Source organism: Mycteria americana, chromosome 13 (genome assembly GCF_035582795.1).
Source record: "Mycteria americana isolate JAX WOST 10 ecotype Jacksonville Zoo and Gardens chromosome 13, USCA_MyAme_1.0, whole genome shotgun sequence".
NCBI lineage: Eukaryota > Metazoa > Chordata > Aves > Ciconiiformes > Ciconiidae > Mycteria > Mycteria americana.
The window spans coordinates 5456499-5482988 of NC_134377.1; the positions used below are offsets into that span (position 1 = coordinate 5456499).

General features: G+C 40.6%; 1 protein-coding gene across 1 annotated transcript in view; it reads right to left on the minus strand.

Annotated features, from left to right (window-relative positions):
- Positions 1-26490, minus strand: part of TAOK3 (TAO kinase 3) — a 97309-nt gene that overhangs the window by 40110 nt on the left and 30709 nt on the right. Inside the window, exons 4-10 of the mRNA XM_075516723.1 lie at positions 15811-15909; positions 14345-14555; positions 7513-7584; positions 6390-6491; positions 5873-5918; positions 4589-4685; positions 905-1018 (exon numbers count right to left, since the gene is read on the minus strand). Of these exons, the coding sequence (XP_075372838.1) occupies positions 905-1018; positions 4589-4685; positions 5873-5918; positions 6390-6491; positions 7513-7584; positions 14345-14464 (551 nt within the window). The 5' untranslated portion in view covers positions 14465-14555; positions 15811-15909. The remainder of the gene's footprint in view (positions 1-904; positions 1019-4588; positions 4686-5872; positions 5919-6389; positions 6492-7512; positions 7585-14344; positions 14556-15810; positions 15910-26490) is intronic.

Here is a 26490-nt window from a genome sequence, read left to right on the forward strand (position 1 = left end):
CTCTTCCAAGAGGCAGTTTAAGAAAGGAGAGTAAATAAGAGGCCAACCTGATCATCTTGCTGTTAGCGCAACATGCTGGCATATGGGAGACCCACACCAATCTCAAAGGCATTGTCTCAGCAGGCAGACAGCAAGGGTTGAGAGAGTCCTAAAGGCATCACTTTCACTCTCACCAGAGATGGTGGGTTTTCCATTGGCACACCAGGAGAATTTTCTAGCAGATATATACAGCCTGTGAGTGTAGCTATGAAAGGAACAGGGAAATCCAAACAGTGGGGAAATACGGTGGTCCAGGATAAAGGGATGAGTGGCAGGAGGGGAAGAAGCAGCGGGCCCAGCCTGCAAAAATTCAGCCTCTTAACTTTTGTTCTTCAAAGATGAAGCAGGCTTCCTGCCAAATAGACATGTTCAGAGGTTGGGCGATAGGTGACCTCCCATCAGTGCCTGGGGCATCTGCCACAAAGTAAGTGGAGCATAAAGCTATACTGGTCCACTATGTTAGGAATGCCAAGCAACTCAAGTGCCCCTTAAGCAAGTTCCTTCAAAACAGAATTTAAGCAGCTGTGTGACTTGCAGTCTGCATGGCCAGAATAACAGGATTCCTTTTTCCCATGTGGTTGTCTTAGTTCTATTACCTATGGCAAGTGTTAATAATTTTTAAGGCAATGGCACTGCAACAGTCGAAACATTAACTGGTGCCATTTCAAAGTGCTGCACAGCCTACCGCTCACTACTTATGGGCGCTGAGAAAGAACACATTTCCTGAAGAGTTGGACACAGGGATTTTAAGAAAACTGCTTGGTTAATAAAGTTTTTATGACAGATATTATTTTCAGATTGTGAAATGCTGGAAATGGAAGAGAGCAGTCTTATAAAGGACTGAAGTATCACAGGCTTTACTCACCAGTAAGGCGTTCCCACAAAAGAATTGGCAGGGGAGACTATAGATGCAGACCCAAAATCAGCTAGTTTCACTTGACCTGGTTCTGTTAGAAGAATATTTCCAGCTTTAATATCCCTTTAAAAGTAAAAAAGAAAAGTATAGTTCTGGTTACAGTAGAATAACTTTCCAAAATTTACAAACACACAGAAGTCCACTAACTTTTTCTCAATTAAAAATTCATTAAAACCTGAGAATAATTGAAGTCTAGTACTACAGAAAGCTAGAGAAATCAGATACATGTTTTTTTAGGAATGGAAACCTGGCTGTACCCAAAAAGGGCAGGGGGTGAGGGAAGAGAAGAGATAAGCCATGGTTGCAAGACTGAGGCCCTAAACTGAGGTCCAGGAGAGATGTACCCTAATACCCTGCTGTGACACCTTAAACGATACGAGACACGTTATTTTCATCTTTCAAATGCCCTAGGCTCCCTTATCTGATCCTTCCTACAACTCTCAGGTAATTCATACATTTAAGAGATTAACGATAATGACACTACTGAAATACAAAAGGCACAAGATATATTCAACACCTTCGGTACCCTAAGTTTCTAAATTCCAGCAGTAAGTCGGATAATTTCAAATTAACTGCCCATGAAATGCTGAGAAAGGTTAACTCAATTTGCATACCTTCCAAGATACTTGGCAATGACCTTATTCAAAGTTTGAGACAGACTTGTCAGTTATATCTGAAATATGTTTTTCTTCTACCCACCTGACATAAAAGAAGGAGGATTGCTTTAAGAAATTCAGGTCTACTTACACATTGCCAGCTGAAAAATCACAATATAGTGGAAGTTCCTTAAAACCCTGATACAGCATTTGAGTAACAAAGGGAAAATTGCACACTAGGTATGCCACAGATGCCTTTACATGGGCAAAGCTATTTGCTTTTGCAAAAGCAGACCCTCAACATAAATGGAATACATGTAAGGGATCCCTGTCAGTCATGCTGTATACACCATACAGTCTGGAACATCTCTTTGCCATCTTTTCAAAAAATATCATGCATCTTTATACAAAAAATGCATCAAGAAAAATATCAGCTTTTCTTATGTGGTGTTCAACTCTAAGTCTTTAAACACCAAAGCCACTTATCAGTAGTAGTAGACCTCCAACACAGACAAGTTACTGTGTATTGCAAAACACTCTCATACTCTGACCCTGTGAAAACTGAGGTAATTAGATAAATGGGAGGGGAGACAAAGCTATCTTATTTGCTGCAGAGGAAGAGCATACACTGAGTTATTGTACAACAGTTGAAGCGTAACGATCTGTGCATCAAATACAAATCCAGTATCACTGTAGACCCAGCAAACAGGCAAGCTGAAAGGCCCTTTAAATTTAGCATGATACAAACACTGGTGAGATGCCTTTGTCTCCAAAGGACAGCACACAGGACAGGCAAAGCTAGGATAAAGACAGCCACAGAGATAGGAATTTACTTATAGTATTTCAACAGCAGAGCTGGAGTAAGAAGCTCTATTCCCCCATTCCCAGGACAGTAGCACTTCAAAACTAGTATTACGGATTTTTTTCGCACACACGTGCTACTCAGAAACATATCCTGACATGTTTTCATGTTTTGGGTCTATGCCTCTATCACTTCTCCTGGAGGACAAGTGCTAAAGATGTCTTGTGTGTGCAAGAACGAACACCTCAAAAGCACAAGAGAGACAGCACAGGCTGTCCACTTTGCTATCATCTCCACTGCTATCTTCACTGTACAACAATCAACAACGGACTCAGCGGCCATGTTGGGTATCAGCAAACATATCTGCTAACTTAGGTTTACCTTGTACCTGCAATTAAACAGAAACTAATCTCATCCTTTGCCATCCCATAACGTGACATTGGAACTAACGCAGCAGAGATGCTCAGGAGGCAAGATTAGAGACTTGCTTTGCTCCTGCATCTCCACAAGGTGTCCCTCCGTTCCAGGTCACGCTCGTTTTGCTTCCTTGCTGTGGGACAGGGAAGCCACAGCTGTCCCAGCTGCCAGCTTTGGTCCCTTCTCATTCAGCGTTTGCTTTACTTGCCACAGCGGAGGCAAGCACGGTGTTTTCCTCCAGGTGCGCAGTTCCCCTGTAGTTGTGCACATCAGCACAGCACTCCTCATTGCTGAGCAACGAAGCTAGGAAATGGCACTCTTTCGCCTCTGCTTTTTAAGATACAACATCTATCAGAAAACTAGAAATCCCTTGTTGGTCCTCTTTTCTGAGAGAGCAGACTTGCCTTCCCATCTCAGAAGTTAAAAGCCAGAATACCCCTTGGAAGAAAACCAGCTAGATAGGAAAGACCTGCGTGGTACTTCTAGCAGTAACTTTCCTTACGGCCACTCAGCACACTGCAACAGCAAAGTAACTTTTTCCAGTTTGAAAGAGAAATAACCAGCTTTGTTCTTGATATGCAATAAGTACGCTAATGGAAATTTCACACAGAGTAGCTAGTATTCAGTATGTGAAATTGCTGAATTTACAACACATTAACTGCACCATGTTAGAAAGTCCTAATGAGTATTGAGAAAAACTAATTCTCAATAGTGCCCATACAGGGAGTAATTTACTATAAATAAGAATTCAATGCAGTTTGAAAACATGTAAAATATTTCAAAACATGTATTTTTATGCTCAAATAAGGGCATGTATGCAAAGTGCTGACCAAAAATAATCTTATTTTCATTTCATAAATTGGCATTCATGTTTTAATTTATATTTCACTTAAATATGATTTAATAATCATGTGTAGATACGCTCCAAATAGTTATTCTAACAAGTGACAAATAATTCCTGTCTCCGTAAAAATCCCTCACTGTCTCAGCCTCAGATATACCAATTTTCCGTCTCAAGCCTGCCAGTAGACGACAAAGAGGCTTTTAGCCCCATAAATTAGTCTCAACTTGCCTCACTGTGATGGCTCCCCATTCATGACTCCCCTCACTCAGAGAACTCCCCCAAGCTAGTTCTCACCCATTTCACAAGTCCCTGACATATCAGTGGTACCCAAAATTAGACAGAAAAACCCATAAAATGAGAACATGCAACATTGTTGACAAATGAGTAAAAAAAAATCCAAACTCCTGAAAAATACCACGTTATGAAAGACAGATCTAGGAGCTGGCATCCACAAGCAGCCTGTTACAAAATCTTCCTCTGCCTGTGTGCTCTGATTTCTCCTAAGGTAGTTTTACCCTTGACTTACGCTTCCATTGACTGATTTCTGAAAGCATGAAGTCTTACTTACTCATATGTAAAAAATCCTCACAATGTCTAGTCTTAAAAATTGTCTAGTTCTATCACTCCACTTTATCTGGCAAATTTAGGGTGATATTTTCCTGTTAGTCAGCCAACATTCAGGTGTATTCATTGTTACCAAGGTCCGCAGAGAAAAATTGCTAACATGGAAAAGAATTCAGCACTGAATATAGCCACATTAAATTATTTCAACAACAACAACAAAAAGCACTCCTTAACAGCCAACAGCTTTTATTTATACATCTGCCCTGGCATTAGGAGTACTGACAAGTCCATTAGAGAAAATTTTGGTAGAATAACCTTTACCAAAGTTGCTTAAACACAGCAAAGCAATTTTCAGACTCCAGAGAGTGGGAGATGAAGGACATCTAAGCAGCACTGAGCTCTAGCCTTACCTATGAATCTTACAGTGAGAGTGCAGGTAGGCCAGCCCCTGCAAGGCACCATGGGTGATGGCAGCAATCTCCACTTCCTGAAGTGGTTTCTTGTGAACTACGGAAAAAAATTCAAGAAAAACCATAAGAAGGTAAGTCTGATCTTTTCCTGAGAAAGTGTTTTTAAAGAAAAGGAACCCCACCAATTTTGCCAGCTGAGGTGAACGTAGAATCAGAGAATCATTAAGGTTGGAAAAGACCTCTAGGACCATCTAGTCCAACCATCAACCCAACACCTCCATGCCTACTAAACCATGTCCACATCTACACGTCAACTCCTCCAGGGATGGTGACCACTACCTCTCTGGGCAGCCTGTTCCAATGCTTGACCACCCTTTCAGTAAAGAAATTTTTCCTAATATCCAATCTAAATCTCTCCTGAAGCAACTTGAGGCCATCTCCTCTCGTCCTAAACATCATCTTCATTGTTCTAGCAACCTGACAGCCATTAGCAGCTCTGAGTCTACACACAGCCTGTGCATGTATTTCACATCACAGGAAACCACATTTTCTTCACATTCCTGCTAGGGCCAACAGTTACTGTTAACACCAGGAGGTATGTCTGACTGCAGCTTGCCAAATGTATTTGAAATATTCATTTGGTCCTTAGCAAGGAAAACTTGACACTTTTTTTCCCCAATAGACAAAAACCAGGAAAATGAGGAATACCAGCTACAAAGAGATGCCCCAAAGCACCTTCCATATATCCCTAAACATGACCGGCACGTGCCTTTGGCTGACTGTATCTTAGATACAAAAGATACGGCCCATGAAGAGTACTAGTTTTTGCAAACTTCGGCTTAGATTCCCTATTCCTCTGCAGGTGCCGTTGTTCTAGTTTTGAGGTCATATCAGTCTCTTGTTCTATAAAACCATCTGTAATTATTCCTACAAACTGCAAGGCAAGGACAAAGGTGATCTCTGCAGGTTTTTGTTATGGATATTCAGAAAACAGACTGCTTCAGTCATCAAGAAGGTGCAAATTACAGGAACATGGCTATATACATTTATACCTTCGTTTTACAACATATAAATGTGCATGCCAACTCTACGTAGCACTGGCCTCCTGGGAAAGTCTCAGCTTACCCTTGGAATCACTAACACAGGCATTCTAGCTACAGAATGGAGTAGTACAGACAGACCGCCTCTACCATCTGCAAAATACCAGTCTGTGAGAAAACAGCCTCCCACTATACTCAGAAGGGGCACTAGCAAAAAGAAAATCAAAGGCTATTTAAAACTTACCCTCTAGCAAATCAGAAGCTGATCCTAAACAGTACTCCATTACCAACTGCAAGAAAAAAGCATGCTTTTAAATAATAGGGTAAACACGCTCCCACAGTTACTACTTGAATGGCTGAGAAACAGTAGAAGCAAATAAAACCTTAAGTTGCAAGAAATGCAATAAGCGATGAGCAAAATAAAATGCTCCAAACATTCCAGCAACATCAAGACATCTTTCATTGTTGTAAAGAAGGTTTAGGCACTGAGAAGTTTGTGGGGAGATATTGTAGAGGATGTTCCATAATAATTGTTTAATCTGCATGAACACAGAGGCCTGCCTCAGAGAAGCAGGGATTTGTTCCAATGTCCTAAACATCTATTCCCTTTAAATTACCTGGAAGCTTCTTCAGATGAAAGGGACTACAGGTAGCATGGGATGAATACTGCTGCATGTAAAGACACCACATGTACTGAATATTTAGTTGCTGTAGCCGTACATTTTCTGCTCATGAAGACCTCTAAATGCCACATCACTCACCCATGCCGTATGCTCTTTCAGGTAACAGCCCTTATACTCTATGGTGTTGGGGTGCTTCAGCTGTTGTAGAAACTTGACTTCTTTGATGATATCCTGCCATTTCTAATAAAAAAAGGCAAAAAGGTATAAATACACTTCTCTGCTTAATCCCCTACATGCTCTTATACGCCACACACTGTAGTACAGTCTGAAAAGCAACCACAAAACTATTTGACAATGTGAAGACGGTAAGAGTCATAGTTGCAAAAGCACAACCGTACACAACTGAAGTTGTCTGGATCTCTATTGCATTAAGACCCCCCCAAGACATATTTAAATAGCTTGAGGATTGCAAATTTTTTTCCCCCATTTTATTTGCAATATATTTTACTTAAAGCATTGCTACCGTTTTGCTTATTGAACTGTCCAGTGGTCTCAAACTTAGTAACAAACCCACCTGCCCAAAACAGACACCACCACCTACAGTATGTGCTACAGATGGTGGCAGTTAGCCGTTTGCTTCCTTCTGTAAAGCAGCACAAGGCAACTGACATTTGGAGGACCTCAGCACATGTGGGAGACCAACAGGTAAGCAAGGAAAAATGAGTTTAAAACATCCTTGTTTGCTCCTAACAAACACATTCCTTGCTGCATATCAACCCACCAGTCCAAGTGAACAGAGTCAATCCAAGTACAAAGCATCGCAACACGAAGAAATAAGAGGAGCAACTAACAAGCAACAATTGAAGCGAGACTGATATTCTGAATACAAGGTCTACATAATTTTAGATTATAGATCCTGAAAAGTGTTTCAAGTCAGCTATACATTTCAGTTGACACCTCAAAGAGTCATGGTTATGGCTCCAGTAGCCAGTGTGCTGTTAATGCACTCGTTACCGAAATAACCACCCTTCAAGCATTCTGAATTCCCATCCACTTCCTTAAACCGAACTATTTGTCAAAATTTGCATAAACTCATTTTCCCTCCACAAAACTCCATGCTTCCTAGGGAAGTGAACAACAACTACAGCATTAAAAAGCTGGTCTGCTAGTGTCAAATGAAATACGCAGCTAATTTCACTGTTCAGATTTACATTAGGGTTGCAACAGCTTCTGCATGCAGAATTGGCTTTATTCATCTTACCTCATTCGTTTGCTTTCCACTATAGGACATTTTCTTGACTGCCACCACCTCATTAGTGTGGGAATTTGTAGCCTGGAGTAGGGAGAAAGAAATAGATTGAAAACAGTTTCATTTTTTTTTCCTCCCCATGGAGTGCGCTGTGCCTTTGGCAAATGCAGGCTTTTTTCTCCCTTATCACATCCTGGCAAGCTCCTACACTTCAGAGACATCTTCCTTGTGATAAGATTTACCAGACAAATACAATGACATTTATTCCTGACTTTATCTATCTGTCTATATCCACTGTTCCTCCCTTGGCCCTTACTGCACTTGCTACCTCTCTATTGATATGCAAACCAAGGTCAAATATTGCACCTGCTTAGAACATGCAAAATACAGTTTTATTGGAATTGCAGTAAAAACAGTTTTAGATAAACCCTTGGAAAAATGTTTTCCAAAGAAACAAATAAAGAGGTGTATCAAAATCTCTATGATTTCATCCAAAAACCCCATACAACATTGATATTCTTAAACAGCTATTTCAATTTCCAGTTTCAAGAAGATGCTTCATTCTGGAATTTATCTCAATTTAAAAAAGCAACTTTCCTTTCACTGCACCAGATCTCAGTTGTACAACAAATATTACTCAGTCAGCAAAATTCTACTTTTCTGCAGCCTGTATGACACAGGGATGGTGACCAGAGGCTGAAAACTCAATTTCAGAAAGAGCTCTACTTGCCTGGATTGGCACTGCCCTCATTTCTGCATGTTAAAGACATAAAACTTGAAGGTTTTTGTCTTAAAAGAGTTGTTGAAATCCCAGTACTTCCAACCATTTACCATTTTGGGGACAAAAAAATGTATCACAATTAAAAGCTCAGAATACAATAGGAGCTAAATGTGGTAAATCCTTCTTTCAACTGCTTGAGAGGATGAATGCTATGCTTTCAAGTAATGTATTAATGAAAGACATTTCATGATGCATTCAGTGACTTCAAATAAAAATGGTGTCAGGTGAATCAATAGAGCACAGGAATTACTAAGGGGGGTTGACACACTGGTTTTGGCTAGGATAGAGTTAATTTTTTCCATAATAGCTAGTATGGGGCTGTGTTTTGGATTTGTGCTGGAAACAGTGTTGATAACACAGGCGTGTTTTTGTTATTGCTGAGCAGTGCTTACACAGAGTCAAGGCCTTTGCTGCTCCTCACCCCACCCCACCAGCGAGTGGGCTGGGGGTGCACAAGGAGTTGGGAGGGGACACGGCTGGGACAGCTGACCCCAACTGCCCAAAGGGACATCCCACACCATATGGCGTCATGCTCAGCATATACATTTGGGGGAAGAAGAAGGAAGGGGGGGACGTTTGGAGTGACGGCATTTTGTCTTCCCACATCACCATTACGCATGATGGAGCCCTGCTTTCCTGGAGATGGCGGAACACCTGCCTGCCCATGGGAAGGAGTGAAGGAATTCCTTGTTTTGCTTTGCTTGCACGTGTGGCTTTTGCTTTCCCTATTAAACTGTCTTTATGTCAACCCACGAGTTTTCTCACTTTTACCCTTCCAATTCTCTCCCCCATCCCACCGGGAGGGGGAGTGAGCAAGCAGCTTAGTTCCCGGTTGCGGTTAAACCACGACAGTCCTTTTTGGTGCCCAGCGTGGGGCTCAAAAGGTTCCAGATAACGACAGATTTGATTGGAATGTGCTAGATCAAATTTATAGCTGTTATTGCTCTTTAGCTATTAATCAGCAGGCTCCTGTGCTTGCCATGGGGCTTGCTTGCCTCACTGTATATTAGAGTCTAGTGCTCGTTAGTGGCTGCTTTTTGCTTTTGCTGCTTGCTGTGCTGCCGTACTGCTGATCATCTTACTCTGCTGTGCCTGGGAACACGTCGATAACAGCAATGGCCATGCGCCTGGGCTGGCAGACGGCCAGGGCATCGCTGCTGCTTCTGTGCTGGGCAGGCTGGAACTCCAGTGTGAACTCGAGTCGAAGGGACTGTGACCTGTGGATGAGTCCACGCGGGAGAAGGACACCCCGAAGCATCTGTGCCCACGGATAAGCCCATGCCAGAGCAGGTACATCTCAAAGCGTCCGTGGCCGTGGTTATGTCTGTGCCACAGCAGGTATACCTCGGAAGTGATTGTGGCCCAAGGATAAGTCCACGCTAGAGAAGGCACACCTTGAAGCATCAGTGGCTGTGCATGAAGTCATGCTGGAGCACCTCAAAGCATGTGGCCATGGATAAGCTCACGACAGAGCAGGTACGCCCCTGGAGGGACTGCAGCCATGGGTAAGGCCCTGTTGGAGCAGGTTTACTTCTGAAGGGACTGTGGCTGTGGGTAAGGCCACGCTGGAGCAGGTCTATCTCTGAAGGCATTGAGGCCCACGGAGAAGGCCACGCTGGAGCAGGTGCACCCCAAAGCGACTGTGGCTGTGGATAAGGCTATGCGGCAGCAGGTATACCCTGGAGAGACTGTGGCTCATAGATAAGGCTCCACTTGGAGCAGGTACACCCCTCGGGGCCCGCAGTCTGTGGGTAAGTCCAAGCCAGAGCAGGGGCAAGGGGAGGAGATCATTGCAATGTTAAACCCGATGGTCTGGTCCAAAGGGACCAGGGGTGGAGATTGTAATGGAAATACCTTTAAATTGTTGTAACCTCGGATTCGAGTTCCATGTTATAGGAATTACTATAGCAGGAACCACCTGAACCAATGGAGGAGAAGCCTTACAAGAAGCAGTGCAAGTGCAGCAGTGACCCGACCTGAGCTGGCTTTGGCGCCCAACAACTCCACGCAACACACCACCTCTGCTGTCCTGAGTGACCACCGTAACAGCTGGAGCCCAAAGTCATGGACTAAATGAACTCAGTGGACATTTTATGGACATTTCACAGGGGTGGTCCATAGATTAAGGGAATGATATCTGTGTATTATATCAAAGGATGGGAAGGGGGGGGGTGGTTAATGGAGAGGTATTGGACAGTGTGGGACCTGAGCATGACGTAAATGGTATGGAATAAGGGGTGGAGAATGTCCTGGTTTTGGCTGGCATAGAGTTAATTTTTTCCATAATAGCTAGTATGGGGCTGTGTTTTGGATTTGTGCTGGAAACAGTGTTGATAACACAGGCGTGTTTTTGTTATTGCTGAGCAGTGCTTGCACAGAGTCAAGGCCTTTGCTGCTCCTCACCCCACCCCACCAGCGAGTGGGCTGGGGGTGCACAAGGAGTTGGGAGGGGACACGGCTGGGACAGCTGACCCCAACTGCCCAAAGGGATATTCTACACCCTATGGCATCATGCTCAGCATATACAGTTGGGGAAAGAAGAAGGAAGGGGGGGACGTTTGGAGTGACGGCATTTTGTCTTCCCACATCACCATTACGCATGATGGAGCCCTGCTTTCCTGGAGATGGCGGAACACCTGCCTGCCCATGGGAAGGAGTGAAGGAATTCCTTGTTTTGCTTTGCTTGCACGTGTGGCTTTTGCTTTCCCTATTAAACTGTCTTTATGTCAACCCACGAGTTTTCTCACTTTTACCCTTCCAATTCTCTCCCCCATCCCACCGGGAGGGGGAGTGATTGAGCGGCTGGGTGGTGCTTAGCTCCTGGCTGGGGTTAAACCACAACACACACAGACTCTTCACAGCACACACTCCTTCTCCAACGAGTTAGAGAAAGGTGAAAACAAATAACTTTTGGACAAGGCAAAACCCTTCCTAACCGCTCATCATTCTGATTCAGCACATAAAAGAGCAAGAGTATTTTACTCAAATAGATGAGTTAATGCTGGTGTTCTAAACAAATTTCCAAGTATTTGTCTGTTACATTAATTCCAAGTATCTTCACGTGAGCATGGTATCTTTCATTTCAGCCATAACTTTTTGCCAAATGGCATGCTGCCATGTTCTCACAGTTGTGGGTGAAGTTCTTGCTGTACCAAGCGCTTGGAGTCCTCCTGGCTGAAATAACTTAAAGGGCTGGACAAGCACACTTAAATATCCACTTGCTGAAGTGGTTTGGCCATACTGGCAGATCTTTAGTGAAAAGCTTGGCAGGAAACAAGCGCATTTTACTGGCAAAGCCTCCTTTACACTGACCTCATCTGCTTTATCACTTTTCTAGATTTCTAACATGGATATAAGTAGGTTGTTTTTGATGAAAACTATTCTTCTGAAGTTAAGTGTGATATCAACTTAGTTGATTTCAAGTCAAGTTAGCATCAACTTTAAAACCTTGTGAGAAGTGATGTATTTTTTCTTAGCCTTGTGATATATAAAGTATCATTTCTTTCAAGCAAGAAAAGAAATTTCAAATTGTCTTGCCAAACCTTGGCAATAATATACTGGAATACAAAACAGCTTGCAAAAATTTGGCTTAAATTGAAGTTTGTAATCATAAATTATTAAAAGAATAATCATATTAATCCACTACAACAACAGTGACAAGACACAGATCGATGTATTTGCTGTTTGTAGTAGTGTCAGTACCAATTTAAATACGTAATTTAATTAAATTTAAATAAGTCAAAGAGATGCAGCAACAGCATAACAATCCATGCCCTGCCCCTTTTTATGTATCTGAAGCCTCTTCCCCATTCTTTTGGAATATTTAGAAAGCCCTGTCCTTCAAAGGTTTTTTGACCTAGTCTTCTAGATACCAAGTACCTCAGGATCCCTGGAACCTTGCCACGACAATCTGAGATCTTATTCTCAGCTCCTGCCTTACTCCAAGATGCATAAGAATCAAGATGTAAGACAGGCTACAAACGCTTTTAAAAAGGACAAAAAAAACCAAAACAAAGATGCACAGCATCCCCTGCATGGCAGGGAAAAGCTCTAGCATGACCCATACAAAGTAGGGTACAGCTAGAGGCCTTCCTCAGGCAAATGGATAGATCCCAGGCTATTGCACATGAAAACTGCAAACACGTTGAGTTCCTGCTTGTGACTTACGTACACAGCAGGACAAGGCAAAGACTCCGAAGAACAATTTACTGGATGCCAAGTGCCTCATGCAACAGGAAGGAAAGCTTAAGTTTCAAACGGTGACAAAGGAGTGCAGATGTATCACAGAAAAGCAGTGATGCGTCTAGTTACTATGTTACTACAGTAATATTACTACAGGCATGACTGCAATCACCATCAAGCTCCGAGGATGCAACTGCTGCTAGGATATTGCAAGAAGCTGCAGTCTGGCTAAACTCTCCAATGTTTGTAAAGTGCAGACCAGTTAAATAAAGCATCCAGGGAAAGGAGGAAGAGAAGCACTGGGGAATTGCAAGTCTTTTACCTAACCATAGTGACATCTCATAGTTGTACGCCTGCTTGGTAGATTAGATCTCTAACACTCCTCACCCTCTTTCCCTGGAAGCATGAGGAACTTCTGAACACCAGAGCTGAATGATAAAGGTGGCACCTTCACTACTTCATCTTTGCCCTAAAGCATACCACGCACCCTTTCCCTTTGGTGTCGAAATACACTGGGTAGGACCTCCCTACTCCCACCAAAAAAAAATGCTTGCTCTTCTTATGGAGTGGATCAACATGTATTGTGAGTTTTACAGCCTCATCCTCTTACCCATGCAGTACATTTAACATTATACTTTCACTGACCTATCACTTACCCCAACATCTAAAAGCGCCTGTCCCACTGTTGACAATCCCCATGGCAGAAACTCCCCTGTATCATTACTACCATATTATACATCGAGGAATTATACTGTCATCCCTCCAAACATACATGCACTGCTTATCTGGCACAAAATATCAGGCTCCTCTCCTCTTCTAACAACAGTTCCACCAACACCTCCATCACTGTACACAACCATAAACAGTGAATTGGAGTGCTTGCAAGTAGTTCATGCTAGCTACTGCCACGTTCTGGAGTTACGGGTGTAAGGGAACTTATCTAAATACTTTAATGTCTGATATTCAGAAATCTCAATCCTAGTGAACTTGATCTTCTGGAGAGGCAAGCCATGCTACCAAGCAGCTTTAATTTGTCTTTGACTGACTGTTTCATAGTGAATTCTATTTTAGTTTCACTGATAACAACTGGATTTATTTCCAAATCCAGTATTTTAGATTTGGCTTTGTTTGATAGTAATTGTAAAAGCACTATTCTTCTCCCTTTCCAGATTCAATGCTCTTGACTCTATCAATTAATGCAATACATCCTTCCTGCTTGAATTCCCATTCCTCTTAAGACTTTCTCTTTGCTTTTGCATGTAAGCATTTGCTATTGAAGATAGTCTGTTATGAGATGAACATGGGGACAAGGAGGGTGGCAAAACAAAATGATACTTCAAAGATGTCTTTAACTCCTAAATTACCGAAGCAGCAGAGAAATCATTCAAAAGCCTGAAAGCAATTTGATGCGACTTCCACAGAGTCTTTACCCAAGCAGCCACAATACCAATTCATTAACAAAGTAGCTTTTACCTCCAAATGCGTTTTGAATCATTAATTCACTCGATCTATTAATTTGCAATGATTTACAAGCATAAGAGCACCGAGTAGAGTATCTGGAAATTCCAGTTTGGCAAATTAATTTCCAACTGTTTAAATTCAACTTTCAGCATCAGACAGCACAAGATACCATATACTTAACCTGAATGGTTGGGTGCGCTATTAAAACTATAGTCAACTGCTACTATAAATACAGCTGTAACAGTGAAGAGCTCAGGAGTGCTCTGGAAACACTTATTTTTGAGATGTGTCATGAGAAAGCTAATACACACAAAGCACTAAGGGCTTAAAGAACACTTGCTTTTACAGATGCTGAAAATCCCTAAAATGTCACTTAAAATGGTTCTGTTTTCCAAAAAGGAGGTAAAGAACTATACTTACAAAGTAAACTGCTCCAAAACTTCCATGTCCAATTTCATGTAAACCCACAAATATTTCTTCAGGATCATCTTTGTAGAACAGGTCAGCTATTTCTGGGTCCTTTGGCACCCCTTTGCGCATGTTGAACAGTATTATGAACTAGTTCGCGCTTTCAATTCCCAATCAATTTCTTCCTTCATCGACAAAGTAGTTTGTAGGCAGCATTCAGCACCTGGTGAAAAAGTTCATCTTTAATCTGTTTCCTTTATGCATGTTTCTGTTCTCACTTCTCTGACAGCAAAATAAGAGGAAACACTTTCAGGAGCAATAGACTTCACTATCGTTTCCTTCAGCTAATTCTTTTTAATTATTAGTCCAATTTAGATATTGAGATTAAAATGCATTCAGAGTACAACAGCTCTTTATCTCATACAGGAAGCAAGTGCCGCAGTTACACTAAAGTCCAACTGAAGACAAGAGTCCTGTTGCTATGCAAAACATCCCGTGATATGAGTTTGTTATTCTTCATGCTGGTCTCCTAATGTGTCAGTTTTTAGACTATCACCATTGTTCCTCCTACTTTTCTCTGCTGGTTGTTTGCTTTGTTTCTCTACTCCCACTTGCCAGCTGGTGCTAGTAGAAAAGTTAGCTTCTATTCCACAGAAACACCTCATAATCATATGACTTCTTAAAATTTATTTATTTATTCAGTGCTGTAAGACAGCTAGTGCTACTGGATTGTGACGGCTCCCAGGTCACAGAATTGCTTTTGAAAAATCCTAGACTCCATCATGTAAGGCAGATCTTTACCTCCTTAACTTCTTTCTTTAGCATAAGCATATAATTAGACAGCACAGAACTGAGCTGCACTGAAATGAAGATTTTAAATATTCATCCCCAAAATTTTATTTATGGGGAAAAAAAAGCAACCAAACATCAGAAAGTTTCACATTTCCTATCAAAACATCCTGAAAAACCAGCATTGGTTCATTAGACACTGGTGTGCAAAGCAATGACGGATGCCTCCACCCCACTGCTTTGACTTCTGAAACCCAGCAGTTTATCTGCCGGTGAGTCAACTGGAGTAGTTTCTAACTACAGTCTGGAGCAAGTCTCAAAACTACTTCCAGATCTGTAGTTCAGCACCTCATTTACTGAGGCCACATCTTCTCTGTGCATGAAAGAAGACGACTTCTGAAAACATACACTAAAAATGTTCAGTCTACCTCATGATATAAACCAGTGTAACTTTTAAAGAGAGACCAGCTGAAATGTAGCAAATGGATAAAATTAAAAATAAAACATACATAAAAGGCTTTAGAAGGTTTCAGACTGCAAGTGCCATCCAGATGGAACAATGCAAGCAGAGCATAATTTTGGTCTGGAGCTGAGACAGTCTCCTTGGCTCAGGATGATAAGTAATGGAGCAGCAAGCACAACAAACTGTGGTTCATTAGAGGTGCACGAAGTACTCTGCTGGAGCGTACCTGGGTAACTGTGGCACAAAGCATGCTCTGTGGCTCAGATTCCTTTCAGCAGCATCGTCCTGTGCTCTCACCCCCCGAGACTCTATGTGCTCTCTTATTCTGCAAAGGAAAACCAATACCAGTATTTAGAAAAAGTATTTTAAGTTTTATACCTTATTCTAATACACAAAAATACTGCATCTAGAAAAGACCACCAACTATCAAGGCATCATTTGAAAGTGCAGTTAAAAGGAGTACTGGCTGTAAATGCTAATCATGTCTCTTTAGGTGAAGATACTCATTTCCTGTGTTCTACAGCCCTTGGGCTTGCTGTATATCATTATGAGATAGGAAACCAGGAAAAGAGGTTAAATGCCAAGTTCTTTGACTTTTATAAAGACTCAAGCTTGCTGGGGCATGGGAGGAGCATGGAAGTTTGCTCTCAGACTACACTTTGCAGATTGCCTATGAAAAGGACAAAGGTCACAAAGCTGAGTCTATTAGTTAGCTCAGTATGTTGTACCTGGTGACATACAAGACTTCAACGAAAGTCCTAGGCATTAATAAGTCAAACACTGTTGGATTCCACTGGGGAGAGAATGAACAATGAAAAGATGAAAAAGGAGGGCAACCAGTTAGAACCATCAGCTGAAATCAGGTCTAGATTGCTCACAGTTAAGGATGCAACTGTCTGCAGTCCCTCATTCCTACCGATGCAGCAACACCCCCAAACAGCCACAGCCGTCCTCTCCGTGAAGTCAAACGCACCGAGAGCTTGAAAATTACCTTGCCCTCCTAGAAAAGGTTATCATGTAGCTACATCCACAGGAAAAAAACACTCCACAAGTAAAGCATACTGCAGTAGTTATATTGCCAAAATCTGAATTAATATGACCTGAACTAGAAGAAGCTAACTCATCTTCTCATTTATTAGGAAAAAATATATGAGCAGAAGTCTTCCTGCTAGTAGCTAACATTACCAAAACCCGGTATTTTTGTGTACTGTTCTCAACACAGAGCTGTTGAGCTGTTAAAAAGCTATTTGAAGAGCTCCAGAAAAAGGATCCAGAATGTCTAGTTTTAAAAAAAAAAATATATCCCAAGAACAAACTAATGACAAAAGCCAGACGAATTAAATGATTATTCATTCTCAGCTGATTGGCCTCACCCAAAGGTGCTATATTTACTACATGCCTGCAGACAGGGGCAAAGAATGCAGTATTTCAGGTCTGGCATTCTTCAGCCAAGTGAAAAATCCATTTGGCTTTAGAACAATAAAAACAAACTGAGGAAGACAACAATTTATCCATCTCTAGTCAAATGAACTTCTCTGCCATAAACAAAGTCTGTGCAGCTCTAATATTCAAGGATAAATTAGTATTTAAAATGGGAAACTAAATGTCAATACTTAAAGTTAAGCCCTAAGTAATAATGTCATTCTCTAATTGGGACAGACATATATATACTGAGGCCGTACCATAAGTAAATCTTCTCAGCACTATTATTTTCCAGTAATGATTATCAGAAAAACTTAGGATGGAAAGTGTATCAAGAGTAACTTGAGTCCTGTTGATTTGAACATGATCACCAACAGCTCCCTAGGATCCCACAGTGCCTGCAGTGCCTCGTGGTACAAACACTGAGAATCCTTCGTGAGCACTTTACAGCGCTAGATACGCAATTCAGGCACGGGACAGCGTAAGACAGAAGAGCAGAATCACACCACTTTGAGGCAAGCTGGCAAGGTCACAAATTCTCAATGTTACAACTCTCTTCTAGGCACATGAAGACTGAAATAAAGATGCTTTAAACAATGGCAGACAGAGCATTATGGGAATCGAATGCCATTAGTCAAAAACCTCAAGTTTAAGGTATGGTCAATTTAAGCAAGTTCTTTCAGTTACCAAACTACTGAATTAACACATCAAGAAACAATTTCTACTAGAAGCCTGATTTTTACTCTTCGTCTTTCAAAAAGCACACCTAAAGCAGCATTTGAGACTCTGTTTTGAAGACCTCAAATGAAAACAGCATTAATCATACTGGTGGTGACTTACAGAAGCGACAAGTGACTCAAGATTTTCAGAGTTTGTGAGATCAGCCTTTTGTTCAGATAGGGCCATTTGGAGATGCTTCAAAACTGCCTACCTAGAAATTAAAAAACTCTCAATCAACAGTTACTAGTGAAAATCCCTGCCTTGGAGGACAAACTGCTTGTGCCCTATTTGTGAAATTCTGTAAGGTGCTAGAAAGATAAGGTGAATTCTTGAGAGTAAATTCAGCATCAGAAATAATACTAAGAAAAATATTTGAAAGATTCTCTAAGAAAAAATTCTCTAATGAAAGTTACAGAACATATTATGAAAACCAGAAAGAAAATTTTTTTTTTAAGGCTTATGACTATTCCAGCTACAATTGGGAAACCAGTGTTACCTTGGACACATCTATATGGCAATGTCTCCGTTTCCCAGTAATGTCACAGGCAGCAGAAAGCAAAATCACTAGTTAACTTTAAAATTCCGTTCTTTATGGGAAATGCGTCAGGCAACCTGTGGCCTGCCCAGCACAGAAGTGCCCAAAGCAAGAGCGAAATGTCGAAGAACTGCATTGAAAACTACGAGTGCAAGGCGATTATGTTCTTAAACCAATGAAGCACTTTGCTTAGAGCAGTTTGCTGTACTACTCCTCTCCTCATACCCTTCAAACACAGGAACTTGGGAATGCAATCCAGCCAAAGTGAACCCTTCTCGATGGAGCAGGTAGTTATTGCTGTAGTTCTGGCCCATTGCCATCTTATCATAGCGTTTCAAGGATTCTCTACTCCTCACTTACGCTAAATGGCACAATAACCTGGTACCTTTAGGGGCTGGGGCAAGACGACAGCAGGCCTCATCATGGAGTTTCACCAGAAAATGATGGTAGAGAGTATGGGAACAGTCAGGTGAGGAAGCAGATAGCAGCATGCTACTGTCTATGAAGGAGGAATGATAAACTAGTGGCGCATCCTGCAGACTACTCATAGACTGGACCCCGGATAATGCTGTAACAAGTCTCACTGCTATAGCAAACAAGTTTGTTTTGCAAGAGTTTAAAGAAAAACAAAATTTCCTCAGTCATAAGCAACCCTCACATGTAAAAAGCACACATGACTGCTTTTGCTACATACGTTTGCACAAAAATTCTCTTGCTACCAATTATGATCTCCAGGTGCTATATTAATAACAACGGAAAAGTCCTTGCCCTGAATATAAATGAAGCAATAAAGCGTAACTGGGAGTGCCTTTAAGAAGAGCTAAACTATCCACACTTCCAAATATACCATGGATCCAAAACTATGTCCATGTACAAGAAGATAGTTACACTTATGCACTCAGACTCTAACTACTAATGAGATGTCTTCACAGAGCACGGTATCAGAAGTTAAGATATTTACTTCTTTCTTTGTCAAGTTCACTAAACAACCGGCAACCTGCTCAGCATCCTTAGCTCACAGCACATTCAATACACACACCATGGTTTCCACACCCTACCAGCATCTCAGTTTCAACACTCCAATGAAGTGCAAGTGTGTGGCTTGTAAAACACAGTTTGAATTGCGTCTCACAATACTATAGGCCCCTTTCAAATGTGTACAGAAACATATAAAATTCATTTCAGTTCCTAACTACACCACGGTACTTCCCAAAACAAGGACAAAGTTTTCCACTTCAAGCAGAAAAACAAACTACAGGAAACAGGGTGGAACAGCAGCAGATTCCACTCATAGGAGGAGCAACGTGACATGGCTCATGCGTTCATTTTTAGAGGAGTATTTTTGGGGGAATAATTTTACACCAGAATTCTTTTTCAGGAATGACAAACACACAGAGTCCCCTTTCTTCATTTCAGTCTCTACAAATTGTCCAAAAATCTAGAAGACAACATTAAGAAGGAAATTCTCAGATAAATTCAGCCGATAAAAACTGTCCCAAATAAGAAACCTTTTGAGCTCAAAGTAGGCACACGCTTAAGTTCCACTGCAATCCTCACACATAAACTTATATCGTTTTGTTTGTTTGATTTTGGTTTTGGGGTTTTTTTTATTTGTTTTTAAGAAGTAGGAGCTTTTCTCCTTCCCTTTAATTGCTGCATATGGCTAGCTAGCAAGGCCATACACAAACACTTTGTCCAGTGCTTTTGCAGCTAATTTCCTCACACGCAGACCATGATCTAGGATGAACAGTCCATTACTACACAGAAGCAGGTACTTTGGCTTTTTGAGAAAAACTCTTAAACCTCCCTATTTTAAGCTTTTCAGTGCCACTTCTTTGATTGTTAAGAATTACTTTTCCAGCTAACATTATGTAACTGAAAGCAACATACGTGTTTTTTCCTAGTATATTAGCACTTAGTTTATTTTAATGCTTAAAACAGATACACATGTCTGGTATACAAATTCAAGATACTTACAAGTTTGCTGACAACTGTACTACAGCCTTTGTTTGCTTAATCACCGATTCCAGGATACTCCAAAAAGATCTCACTTTGGTCTACAAGCAGCAAGACCTCTTATACCCTTTCTGCAAATTTTTAAGAAGCAAAATGATCCAATTTGTACCTAACAGAAATGAAAGGTACCCAGTGACCTTCAGTAACAAAAAAAAAAAAAAATATTTTTGAGCCTTTGAAAACGCTCTGCAGATACCAGGATAGCTCTCCCTGAGGGCGCGCGGCAGGGGGACCAGATTAAGGAATCAGGACACAGCCTGCTAGGAAAGCTGGATAATGTAACCAGAACATAAGCACAAAAGGTGCCTAGTCATATAGTTGGCAGCTGAGACTCACACGCTAGTTCCTCAAACACTACCTTTTTTGCTCTGCTTTTCAAAGAAATAACTTGCCAGAACATTCAAGTCAATTGCACACGCCATCTTTATTAACATTTGCATAATATTTGGATGCAATCACAGCTCTTCACTACCTACAACTTAAAAATTCTTGCAGTTCTTTTTAGCTTTGCCAAGTATTGGGCTCAGCAATCCACTTCGAATATCATCCTGACACATACATACTTTGATTTAGTATTCTCCAGTGCTCATGCGTGCTAGAGTTAACAAGATTACTCATGCTAATAAAAACCCTGAATCAGAACTTTACTAAGGCGATCACTGTGCACAGTGCCCCCAGGATATGAAATTAAACTAATAACTTGCAGGTCTTATTGTAGATAGATACCTGCACTGAAGCAACTTTTTTTTCCCCGATTAGGAGCAGTAGTTTCAAAGAAAACATTCTATTTGCAACTCCTCTGTAACTAGTATTTATGTATTAAGAATGAGACAATAAACGTATTTAAAAAAAATAAAAACATGAAACCAGTGGGTTTAAAGTCAAGAAACAAACAATTAGCTTTAGTCGTAGGGAACATTTCAACAAGTATGAAGTCAAGCAACATGCCAGCCTTCCAAAAGGAAACAGTAGCACTCACGTTCACTGGAAATCCTCCTGCCAAAGACACACCAGCTACTGCAGGGAGTTTAGAGATATAATAAGACGTGGCAGAATGCAAATGCATCAAAAAAATTCTATAGATTGTCTTTCTCCTTGCTCTCCAAAAAGACCTTACGGCTGATGTATGAAGTTTCAGTAATTGCAGAATGATGATTAGGCACTGTGGCACCTATGACACTGATCTATCTTGACCTGCAGCCAGATAGTAACTATAATCCCCCCCCAAAAATTATTTTATGTTCTTGTATATGAACATAGTATGGAAAAGCATGATATACAAGGTAAAAATTACACTGATCCTCTCATTTTCCTAAAAGTAACATTACTCAGAATTGTGCTGTGGAGATACCCCAGGAGCTAAGCACAACACACAGGAATCCAGTGACCACAGGACAAATGCACGCCGCAGAGTGCACCATAAACAGTTGCAACCATTGATACCCCAAATTCTGACACCGTGTTAATGTTCCAGCGAGTTTAGCCATCCATTCTGGACATAAGCAGTATCACAGGTTAGCAGAAACCAGAGGTAACAGTTATTCTGAAGGCAACACCCTCTTCCAAAGCGCCATCTTCTCTGTGCATCTGCTCCAAAGCTCACGACTTCATGAACATTTCCATAGAGCCCAGCACTATTGGTCCTACTGCAATTTGCTTCATGAAACTCTCTACATGGAATTTTAAAACCTATGAAATAACATACTTAGTTTTAGTTTTTATTTTTTACATTTTCATCCAATGGCTGAAATAGGCATACATCTAACATACTATCGAGACACTCATTTAGGTCAATGCATAGTCCTTAATCTCACACCCAGTTTTGAGCACTGTGTAGCCCTTCTGAAGTAATAAATCCAGTTTAAGAAGGGAATCTGTAATTTTTCTCTATAGTAACCACTCCTTCATACCCAAAAACTTCTATGAAAGCAGGTAAAGAAATCTGACAACCATGGTGGTCATTCCCAGTAACATAAACCATTTTGTGACAATGGAGCCTTTCCCCCCCGCCCCAGATGCAATAACAGAGACCACCACTTAGTAAATAAGGACTTTATACAACTCTAGTATTTTCATTACCTATGAAGCAGAAATATTTACATTATCTGCCATGTTCACAGTATGGGAACAGTAGAAACAGAAGGAAATGTGGTGTCAGACAACATTCCAGCTCAAAATTCAGGTGCCTCTTTTTAGAAAGGTTCCCCAAAAGAGCCTCAAAACTACTGCCAGGAACAGCCCTGCTTTGCTATTGTCCCTAAAGCAAAAGTTGAGTTTTTTGTTTGTTCGTGTTTTGGTTTTTTTTCTCTTCAAGGAACCTAGGAACATCTGGAACAACAAAGTTAATATCACGCAGCCTTTCCCTAATACCCACATAGCTCAAAATTCAGCAAATTACTTCAAAAGACATATGCTTTTGACTATCCTGCTGCAGATGTTTTAGTGCTTTGAAAATTTTACAGCTGTAAAAAAAAAAAACCAACAACAAAAACCACATGATGTTTTAATGACAAAATTGTGAGGAAACTATGAATGAGTTAAACTCAGGTGATTAGCCCAATTGGGAGAGCCATCAAGAGTAGCAAACAAGAGCTGGTGCCTCCCAAATCTTGTCTGCAAGCGGCATTTTAAGAATGAACTGAAATTAAAGGTATGATAGCGTTTCTTAGTACTTGGACACTTGTCTCTTACAGGCAAGAAGCAAGTCCTTTACCTTCTCTCTGCTTTGATAAATATGTGTAATTGTAGTAACTCAAGATCATGGGTAGAATATTTGAAGAAAACCTTTAAAATCTATGATAGTATATAAATAAATAAAACCCCTCCAAAACCAAATGAAAAGCCTGGGCTTTATTTAAAAAGTCAAATGGCATCGTTATTCCCAATAGGTATGTAATGAAAAGGCAAAACTTCACAGCAAGAGACACTGGGTGATGCTTCCCAGTAATTTTGCAGTTAAATTTAAACAATTTAATTAAAATATCTATGCCCTTATTTTGTTTAAGGGTAGTTCACACTACTACATTTCTTGGATCAGAACCTGTATTTTATCATAAAATCTAGAGTGCATTATTAGGGTTTTGCAGGTTTATTTTACAAGTTTAAAAACTTTGAGTCAAGAAATAAGCTTTGTGTAGTTAAAAAAAAAAAGGAAAGAAAACGGCTTCTTGCTCTGAACAACAACATTTCATAGTATTTCATCATGGCACCCTTGAAATAATTCAGGACTACATCTGGAGAGGAGGAAAGATACATGAATCATTTTAAATCCTAATGTACATAAGCCTAAATAGCTTCACACAGAGAAACAGAAATTTCATCAGATCTTCTCATCCAAACATCTCTAAAACATCACATAAGAGTCATGAAATTGAGGAAATTGCCTCCCTATTTTCATCAGATTTTTTCTGTAGCATATCAGGCTCTTCATCATGTTGCTTAAAAGACAGTGAACTCTAGCCAATTATAAATTCATGAGTATTACGCTGTGTGCTACTCAGAGGCAAAAATAAGTCATCGAATTTGTTTATGAAAGCCTGAAGAGACACCAGCACGCTCAGAGTTTCCTACCTATTAATGTAATGGCTTCCAAAGAGCTGTATCCATTTTGTGGTTTAAAGCTATTTTTAGATATTTTAAAAGAGTTTTATTTTGACCATCACATAATGAAACAAGAAGGACAGCAATGGGATAAATCTATTCCCACAACCCTCCAGAGTGTCCAGGATGATGCTGTAGGGAGAGCTGACCTACTCCAACTCACCTGCATTACAATTCAGAACTGTAGGAACAACACCGCTGACGATGAAGCAATCGCAGCGGCCACCAGATCCACGTGCCACCAGATTATTTAAACAGTAAATGCGTAATGAGGCTGCAAGCATATCTCCATCTCATATCAAGCTCAGTTTTTCAGAAATGTAGGAAGTGACTGTTATAACTCTGAACATTAAAAGAGTTTTAAAATTAGTTTTCGTATCGTTAGCTTAGATGGCATGACTTTGATTTGCCCCTTAGAGTAAGTCAGAAACTGCAGAGAGCAGTTAGATTTAACTGAGGTTAATGTATATTTACGCTGAACAGTTACTTTGTGCTACCCAAGGAAAAGCTGTGTTTTAGTGGAGGGACATGTATATATTTACATACGAAAAGCCTGTTGATATCATTCGGGGCAAAAAGTCATTTCATTATGTAAGTGCAAGACAATGAATAAGATTCTTTAATGTAACAGTGTGCTAGTGTAGCTATGTAGCTTTTGTCGTAACACTAGCTGACTTTGAAAAAGTAGGTTTCTATTTAAAAAACTGTTTATTCTCCTTTTGCAAGAAAATGTAACTCAGATACTGATTTTCTGGAAGCTATACCACAGCAAAACCAGCCAAAGAGAGAGTCATGCAGTAGGTCCTTAAAAAAAAGTATGAAAACAGATGCAGACTGCACTCATTGAGGGGAAAAAATAGACATTCTCTGGTTATGGAGGGTCAGAATACCTCTCACAACAAACCAAATTGTGATTTTTTTTTTTCCCCTTCTGCTCAAAGAGACAGGGGAAGGTAACTGTCAAGTGTCTTCTTCATGATTCTAAGAAAATCCATGGATCTTCATTATGAGCTCACTATTAATAAAAATCCCAAACCTCTTAATTTCTAAAGAGAGTTGCATAGTGCAACATATGTTGTTTGTCCTCTCCAGTGATAAGGTTTAGAGAGAAAGGCTTCTGAACCCTAACCTCATACTGCTGCTGGTTTAAGAAGCAGCAGAGAAAGCCACAGCACTCCAATATATTTCCCTCAAGACACCTAGTCTTCGCTGTGTTACACTTCCCCTTACACACACACACCATGAATCTCTCCCTACCACACACTTCTCCTTTTATAGACCTCCTTCCTTCCTGCCTCCCTCTGTGCCAGCCAGAGATAACACTTTAGGAAATAGCTTTTTTGACTACTTCGGTTTATCATTTTAGCTCGGTCCGCTCTCAGTGACTCTGTTCGACTCCAACACACCCAGCTCTCTTCCTGACCTATTTACAGGCATGACTGCAACCATTAACATATGTAACAGGAATTTTTTCCACACTCATATCATTAAAAATGGCTACATCTGTTTCAGTAAGGTGTTCAAAGTCTGCTTCAGGAGTGGAATTAGTGGAAACATGAAAAAGCTTATTTTGAAAATCCACAAAAATTCAATTTCACATGGGAATACTATTATTAAAAGAAGACAAACTTAACCTAGCACTTACTAGCCAAGACAGAACCAGTCATTAGTATTACACGACTTACCCACTGGCTTTCTAAGTTTATTCTTTTCTAACATATGCATTTTTATGGCTAATAATAAAAGACACACACAGAAGTGAAATATGGATGTCTAATGTCCAAAACATCACTATTATCTAATAATTGTGTACAAGAAGAGAGTGTTTATCCTCTGTGAAAAGAGCACTAGATGGCTGAAAATCTGGAAAGAAAAAAAGACAGTGTGCTGCTTTTATTCAACACCCAGAAAGAACTGGAAGTTTGCTATATCAGCCATCATATGTGCTTATGAGGTGGCCCTCTTGTGGATACCTCTTCTTCAGGGTCACTTTAACATCCTTATGACAATTACAGCAATTATTTACATGCAGCAGCTATCATAGAATTGTGGAAGTACCAAATATACTTTTATCTGCCATAATACAGTAAACCATCCATAAATACCACCAGGCACCACAGGAGCATCCGGCTTCACAGAATGCACTAATAAAATGGTCCAACAGTCTGTTCTACAACCGTAGGCATTTACTTTCCCGAGCAGCCTCAGTGAAGCTAGCAGTTAGTGGGTGCATAGGGCAGGGAGATAAAGCTCTGCAGGACAGGAGGACACATCAGGGAGGACCACACGGTGCCTGGAACCCTCTAAGGGTGTCCATGTACTTTCTCCCTCAGAGGTTTTGAGGCCAGTACTATCCACACTTTACAAAACACAGAAAATGAGAAACTAAACCTGTTCAAGGTCACCCAAAGAATACAGCAACTACAAATAAAACCGAGGTTTCCAGATTAGAAAGAGCTGGGGCAGCAATCTCACTGAATAATCATCTGCTGCATTTTGTTTGGTTGGTTTTGGCTGATTTACCTATCACACATTGACATAGCAAGCTGGTTTTCTGGCCAACTGAACATTCATAAAATAAATCACTCAAGTTCTCTTAAAGATCTGAATAAA